General features: G+C 34.9%; 1 protein-coding gene across 1 annotated transcript; it reads right to left on the bottom strand.

Moving 5' to 3' along the window:
- Nucleotides 1–2,720: 2,720 nt before the first annotated feature.
- LOC143600563 (fimbrin-2-like) lies at nucleotides 2,721–7,991 on the bottom strand. The gene is made up of 13 exons (XM_077078216.1): nucleotides 7,899–7,991; nucleotides 7,648–7,818; nucleotides 7,161–7,402; nucleotides 6,908–7,079; nucleotides 6,746–6,784; nucleotides 6,181–6,366; nucleotides 5,891–6,102; nucleotides 4,764–4,919; nucleotides 4,480–4,679; nucleotides 4,236–4,393; nucleotides 3,953–4,049; nucleotides 3,175–3,266; nucleotides 2,721–3,095 (listed from the first exon to the last, which is right to left on the bottom strand). The coding sequence occupies exons 1-13, from the start codon at nucleotides 7,989–7,991 to the stop codon at nucleotides 2,922–2,924; spliced, it is 1,992 nt and encodes a 663-aa protein (XP_076934331.1). The 3' UTR covers nucleotides 2,721–2,921.
- Between the last annotated feature and the right edge of the window lie 550 nt (nucleotides 7,992–8,541).

Genomic DNA, 8,541 nt, shown 5'->3' with positions numbered 1-8,541 from the left:
ATAGAGAATGAGATAGTGGATGGTGTAACGAATGATACTTAGACCATATTGAAGATTTCTTAACGAATCAGACCATTCGTTATAACGAATGAAGTCATTCATCATAACGAATGAGTTAGCGAATGTCACAGAGAATGAGTTAGCGAATAAAATAATAATTTAAGAATTTTAATAAGATTCGTGTTAAGGACTATTAATGGAAATAAAATTTTTCCAAGCTGGCCTGGCAGCTTAACACCAGCCAGGGGCTTTGCCACTTGGACCCTACTAGGGGCTGTCGCCCGTAGAACCCCGCTGTCCCTGGACCCCCATTCGTTGAGGGTTATAATAAACTAGAAATACGATATGGGTAGTGATAGTTAATTGATACGTGTAATTGTTATACAGTTAGTTGTGTCCAGTTAAAGAAATGAGTTACCATTAACTCTGAGAGGAACCGAGTTCAGGTGAGTTTCTAGCCCCAATTACTTGTTATGTTTTCGGGGCTGTATGCATACTCGATGTGATTAGTTAATACACTTACCCTAAGTGGTAAGTGTATGCCTTATATGATTTATGTGATAGTGATTGAGAATGTGAATGAATGCTTGTCGGTACGTGAATGATCTTCGGATATTGCACGTATCGCCAGGAAGGGTGAGCTTTATATAAGATGAATGAAAGATATATGAATGATTAAGAGTATGTATGAAAGTATATAATAAAATGTATGTGTAAAGAAGTGAATGTATGGTTGTATGGAAAGAAGGGACCAGACCCTACCAATATCTGAGATAGAAAGGATCAGACCCTACTAATATCTGAGATAAAAAGGACCAGACCATACCAATATCTGAGATAGAAGAGACCAGACCCTAATAATATTTGAGATCGTAAAGATAGTTATGTATGTAGTATGAAAGTATGAAAGAATGTATGTGTGAATACATGCATGTACGAGAGGAACGTAAACAGTAAAGTATATAGTATGCATCTTCGGATGCGTATATGAAAGTAAGTGTATGTATTGTATGTTACATGTCTTAACTAGAACTCACTCAGCGTAGCTGACTTTTAGTATGCACGCAGGTAAATAGACTGAAGTAGCTAGCTTGAGGGAGGCACATGGCTGGATCTGAAGGGACCGGCATCCAATGAAGATTGTAGTAATGTTTTGATAAACTATGTTATGTTTTATTTTAAAGGACAAGTGAATGTTTTGTAATGAATAGTTGACTTTTTATTATTCCGCAAAAGTTTAACTCTGATATTTATAATTGTGTTTATGAGTAAATCCAACGACAATGTAGGGCACCGGGAACGGGGCCTTACAAAACACAATTTTTATTTAACAATATTTTCTCATTAATGATGAGCAATATTAAACAATAACTATCATTATAAAATGGTTATTCAATATGACACGTGGCTAGATCCTGTTATGTCACGCGTCTTACAGTAAAACCCACTTGTCGAAAATTGAGGGTGTGACATGATTGATGGTGCCTCATAAGATGGGGGAAATAATCAAGTGATGCCACCATTAGGTCCGTGTGGCCTTCTAAAAGCATCCATAACACTGGACCTTCATAAACCGTCCCATCAGCGTCAAATCATATTTCAAACTTTTCTTAAAAATCATCACTTTTTCCAAAACAATGAATATTTACAAACCATGTTAAAAGATTATTAAAGTTGTATATATAATGTGTGTGTGTGTGTGTGTGTGTGAGAGAGAGAGAGAGAGAGAGAGAGAGAGAGAGAAAGAAAGAGAGAGGCCCTGCCCACTTTGCCTGTCTTCTAGATTCAAGCCAACGAATGCATCCAAGGACCTTGGGTGTCACAACGCAGAAGTTTGTTGCATGTTGGTTTGTGAGTTGCCACCTAGATCCGAACACACCCACAAACTTATAAAGTTGTACTTAACATTATCATCCAAAAATACTTGGCATGATAAACTTAAAGTAAATAATCTTTATTGACCAAACATAAACAAACGGACATGAACGAACATAAGCAAACATACATTAACGAACTAACATAAACAAGCATATTAACGAATGTTCACAAGCACAATTGAATGAACCCAACCTGCGTTCACATAATTAATTGAATGGAATTTCTTGCTCATGTTTGTTCATTTGTTAAACGAAAGAACACAAATGAACTTCTTGTCAAACGGTTTGTTGAATGAAAGAGAGTTTTTATGTTGTCTAAAGGAAAAAGGAAGAGGAAGTCGAGTAGTATAAAAGCGATTATAAAGCCTAATGTCTTGGCTCTAGCTGCCTAGCCCGTTATTATATCATACCAACCAATATTGTTTTTTATTATACACAAGCAGCTTGTGGTTTATCTTTTTTACCTGAGTGGAGATACCACCTCACGCAATCATGCTTAAAAAGATTAATAGTGACAATTTCTGACACGATACGAATTTCCGGTTGACATATCTAACTCATTTGAAAGATGAATCGTGTTTAGGTACAATTGTTTAAAATAAACAACACGACCCACTACCCCATTTGGCCGGTGTAACCCAGTTTGCATCCCATCAACCTGATTAACACATTTATATCATGATTCTCACATGTCGACCCGTTCGACACATAGATAAATGGATCAAACAAGTCATGTTCTGGTTACACGAATTTAAGTGTGAGAATTAGTGTTTTTGACACGAATACAAATATGGATCTAAAACATGCAACTAATTGCTAATAATAGGTTAATAATTCAAATATGCAACTAAAGAAAGAAAACAAGATGCCATTTCCATCACTTCAAATACAATTCTGTAACTATATACACAAATATATTCTTATAACAGCAAATCTGCACTTCCACTTATCTTAATACAAAAATTTAGTGCAACAAAAAAATACACAAAAGAATCATAAAATTACTCTACAAACTCAAACTGAAAGCTTATCTGTTTACCAATCTCAATCTGTAGATGATTCAGACTCGGTGTCATATGTAGTGGATGTCGAGCTTGTCTCAAGTTGATTACCAATATCACTATCCGATGATCCACACGATCTCTGATCTTCAACTGGTTGTTTGAAGAACCAGTACATTATACTTGCGGTTAATGTCAACATCATCTTCTGGTTTACCTGATATAATATAAAGGATTCATAATTTCATGTAACCGAATAACCAACCTGCTTTAAGTATTATTATTCCATTATGTACCTCAATTATGTCTTCAGGTAGCAAAAATATTGAGCAGCCAATTTTCCTGGCGATACTGATGATATATGTTGCATTCATTTGCTTTTCTTCGTCTATGTTCAAAACAAACAATTAGATGTAGATTTTAAAAGTTGATAGTGATAAAGAGCTGATCCAAGGATTGGCAAACTTATAACTGGAGCATCCAGATAAAAGCAAGAAGGTCTAACTTAAAACAAACATAACTTTGATCCGTCTAGTTATAGGACCATAATTTAGTCAGATCATTAGTGATTTTAATTTATTCAAACGTTAGAAATTTTGATTTATTACATTCTGCTTGTAATAACGCGTGAATCAACTTACTAACTCATTTATATAGATATCTAATTTAAAGTCTAGGAGCTAAATTATTAATTTCTAAGATATGGCAATACCTTAAAAAACTTTTGGTTCGGTTTCGGTTCTGCATGTAATGAAACCCAAAATGAGCAAACCAAATTTATGGATATTCATTTTAGTTTATAATTTTTAGTAATTTAAGAGAATTTAAGAAAGTTTTACTCAAATGTAAGAATATAACCAATTAATTATTAATCAACAAAAAGAATTAGAGCCAAAGTTTAAAAAAAAAAAGACGCATCTTTATGGGCCAATTCTTTTTAGAACAAAAAATTTAACTCCAAACAGAAAAAACGAAAGCAAATGGTTTTCAAAAACTCAAAAGCCGAACTTTCGATTATTGGTTCGGTCTTAGCCTAAAACTGACCCAAACCGACCCACGTACACCCCTACGTACCAGTCTGCCCTTTGGTAACGAGGCGCCAGTTAACAACACGAGGTTGCACGGCACTAAGTAGTTCAAGGAAAAATATTCCATCTGATAAACTTTTGTCCTGCATAACAGAACCAATTAAACCATGCGCAAACATTTAAAATTTAGGGAGAATTTTATGTACAACTTGCAAAATTATATGTTTCCCCAAAACACAAGTTTTCAATGCATAAGCACGATTTGGAGAAATATGTAATTTTGCAGGTTTAGAGCGGGTATATAATATTTATATATGAAAATGTGATACCTTGAAACTTTTCATACAAGTCTGGCTTCCAGTGCTTTTGACTTTGGTATTAGCCCACTCTAATATGTCGGAATCAGTGAATTCTTTCCCAAGCGAATAAGATCTTAAGTATTTAAGAAGCTGTAGCATGTTGAATCGCATCAACTGCCACAAATAAGCTGAAAAGAAGGTGCATTATATGTATATATATACTTTCCAGCAATGTGAATGTATCACTATAAATGTTATTAGATAGAAAACTCACCCAGTATTAACTTTTTATTCCCTTGAACAATATCATTTCCAGCAATGTTGACCAATGAAAACTTCAACTGTTTACCAATTTTAACAACTTGGTTGCAGTTTTCTACTTTCTTGAATGGCATCTTGATAGGTGGCTTATTTGCAATTTTCCAGTTAACAATTCCTGGTGATACTTTGTCAAGTGCCTCCAGTAGGACCCACCTGGTAATGTTTGGGGTGTTAAATTACGATTTATTTATTTTTTTACTTAATTAATAAAAGATAACATTTGAGATGAGATAATACCCATTTCTGACATCTTCAAAGACATTGTTGATGTATGTTGCAACTCCAAGACTATTGATCCAGAAACGAAAAGCACTTTCTTCTCGGGTGATTTGGGCTTCATCTGGTGATATGTCAAGGAAGGATACCGGCTTTTCTGGGGTTGATAATCCATTCCTGAAGATGAATTAAGTTACCGTCATTAATAATAAGTTACAAATTTGTGTTTTATGAAATAAGGGGCGTGTTCAAAAGCAGAACTGAATGACTATCTAGAGCTGTAAACGAACCGAATGGACCGAAAAGACCTTGTCCGTGTTTGTTTGTTAAATATTAATGGGACAAACAGATTGTTTACGGACGCATAACCGAACAGAACTTCTTGTTCGTTAATTGCATAAACAAGCACAAACTGACATAAACAAACAAAAACATATGATAATTTGAAAAATAAAAATCAAGCATTAGACATAATCAACCAAAATAAGTATAAAGCTGTACTTAACATAATCATCCAAAAATACTTGGCATGATAAACTTAAAGTAAAAAAAAACTTTACTGACCAAACATAAACAAACGGATATGAACGAACATAAACAAACATACATTAACGAACGAACATAAATGAGCACATTACCGAATGTTCACAAACACAATTGAACGAACCCAACCTGCGTTCACATAATTACTTGAATGGAATTCCTTGCTCATGTTTGTTCATTTGTTAAACGAACGAACACAAACGAACTTCTCGTCAAATGGTTTGTTGAACACTTGGTTTGTTTACAAAATAAATATATAGTCAAGTGCTTAACATAATTATCCAAAAATACTTGACGTAAATAAACTATAAAAAAAACCTTTAATGACATAAACAAACGGACATGAACGAATGAACATAAACAAACAGATTTCAGAATGTTCACGAACACAACTGAACGAAGCGACCTCTGTTCATGTTCTTTCAAATAATTAACTGAACGGAAGTTCTTGTTCATGTTCGTTCACTTGTTAAATGAACGCACGTAAACAAATTTCCATCGAACGGTCCGTTTAACATTCGATACGTTTACCCCTATGAAAAATTGGTTTTGTACTGAATGCTCTATGTAAAATTGAAGACCCTTATTGTTAAGGAAAAACTCACCTATGCTGGAAAATATGAGCCACAAAAGCAAGGTTAAGATTGGGAGAACCTTCAACAATATCTTTTGCAGTCAAGTATCTCTTACAACCCATCTTATCAGCATGTTCAAGAACCAATGTAGCTCTTTTGAAAGCATCTCTAACAACCAATGTTGATGGATTAGTATGTTCAGGAGCAAGAACATTTAAGAGGTATGCATAAGCCTCTCCATCCTGCATATATTAAATGCATCAACTAAATGCCATTAAAACGACGTGTTTCATTCATACAGTCACTAAAAGCCATTGTACCTTCACATCAGATGAGAAATTTGTCACTGTTTTCCTGTATTCTGTTTTCTTTAGATGAAAATTCATCCACCTAAGCAGAATCTTTTCGGGTGGCAAACTCATAAGCTCCTCCACATCCTGATTATCACCAACCAGTTCTACCAACTGAGGCGTTTTCTTTAAATCGAGATCTGCAAGTAATTGTATCTGAAGCAGAAAGCATTATAGTGTTTTAGTAATCAGAATTTGAAAATATTGGAGCGTATAATACCATTAGGGTATTATCTGTGTTTATTAGTATTTAGGCCACAGGCCCACTTTCTATCTCTAAATATCGTAATCACCTGTTGAATGGAAATCAATTTAGTCTTTCATAATCTTATAGTGAGGCTCAGATACCACGTAAGACTATGAAAGACTGAATTCATTTCAATTCGATAGTTGATTACAATATATAGATATGGAAACTAGGCCTGTGCGCTCAATACTAAATTACTGATAATACCCTGATGATATACGTTCCAATAGAAAATATCCCTTTGCATAGTTACTTCTAGAGCGCAAGTCGGGCATGAAATTAACTTACTTTTATTATTTGAGATATCACTCCAAGCACAAGATGCCTCTGAAACAGCAGAAAATATGGTTGTTAATATAATATACCAAGATTATATGAGAAAAATATGCTTTAACTATGCAGCAGCATATCAGTGGTTCTTATGTGAAGCAAAAGAATTAGAAATCCTACCCTTCCTTCAATGAAGTCCTGTGTTCCTATGTTAACCACAGTGCATCCTATTGCCTTAGCAGAGTTAAGACAAAGTGTATGATTCTCATTCCTTTCCCATGGATTAAGGACTGTTTTAGTATTCATGGCTCGTTCATCAATTGTGCCTGGGACTGCCACATTAATAAGCTTACTGCATCAATTATTACAAGCAATTTGTAGTTAGCATAGGAATAGAGGAGGATTTATCTATTGCAATCTCTCAAACAGATACCAGATAAGCACGCCATCTTTTGCGATCTCAAACAGATCATTCGTGGAAGGGTCTATCGGAAGGAACTTGTTGAGAAAAGTGTCTTGTCCAAGGTAATTATTAATGTGTCCAACATATGAAGCCTTTTCAGATTCACTGATGGTGTGAAGCAGAGTAGATGTGGGAGATTTGAGGAATGCGGATGAGTTTTTGGCACCCTTTCCCATCCTCGAGGTGGCGTGGCCTTGGAGATTTAAACAAACCTGTCATCACATACAGATCATACTTGAGGTTAAACAGCTCCCAGTAACATAACTAGAGATGATGAGATTTAACTGTAAAGTGGATTATTTCACGTGAGGAGATGTTTTTAATGCTGCTTTACTTCAAATAAATAAATACGATGATAATAATAATAATTCAAATTCAAAAAGAAGTTAGGATGAATAGTAAGTATAGAGATGTATAACTAATAAAGCATCAATCAGATTGAATAAAATTACCCTACCCGAAGAAAGAGTTCGAAATCAACTTCATCGCCCAAATTCTGATAGGAATCGTGAAGAAAGGCAGCTCGTTCTTCTTCGGTGAGATTCTCTCCGACGTTCTTCAGTTTCGACATCCTCCAAGGCAAGTCACCGAGCGTGAGGCTTCCGGTTTCCCTCCTCATCGTCAGGAACTACAAATGCAAAAAAAAAACTCTATGAATCATAATAACCGACCGATTATTATTATTAACATAATAATAATAATAATTACATGAGATTTCAAGCTTCGTAGCTCGACTTGTGTAAACTGGTTCTGTAGCCATGGATCTGATACCAAAACACCACCGAAGTAGTTGGCAGACATGATCAGTATCAAGAGAGGACTTTACTTTCTCTCTGTGTGTCTCTCTAGAGATGAGATGAGATGAGATGAGGGGTTCACTTTTCTATCTATATAATATTATTATCAAATCAAACAATGGGGGGACGGAGCGAGCTGGCAGATTTCAAATTCTTTCTCACGCTTTTGCCCCTCATGAATTCATTTTCCAAAATGCTCCCTTCACATTTACTTTAAAAGATTTAGAACCTTTTCGCTTGTTAACACCACCATTGCAAATCTGAAAGATAACATGTGTGTAATCTAATCTTACGCTAATGTAATCCGTCATAGAACAATAGAATCTCCTTGTAGTATATATACAGTTACTTCTTTAAATTATAACATGGTCCCTTAAAAATTATAGGTGGGAGGCCCTAGTTAACGTTGAATTATATTTTTCTTTTATTGTTTGGTTATGGTGCGACCATATGTATCCATGAATCATATGTTTCATGCTCCTACAAGCATACAAGGTTCAACTTCCTCTTTGTTTTAGAGAATGCTACGCTTACATGACTTCTTTCTCTCTATA

The sequence above is a fragment of the Bidens hawaiensis genome, unplaced genomic scaffold (assembly GCF_021521415.1).
Source record: "Bidens hawaiensis isolate Kalapana, Puna unplaced genomic scaffold, B.hawaiensis_p1.1 tig00054297_1, whole genome shotgun sequence".
Classification (NCBI taxonomy): domain Eukaryota; kingdom Viridiplantae; phylum Streptophyta; class Magnoliopsida; order Asterales; family Asteraceae; genus Bidens; species Bidens hawaiensis.
The sequence above is the reverse complement of the archived record's forward strand: the minus strand, read 5'-3'. Positions and strand labels throughout refer to the sequence as shown.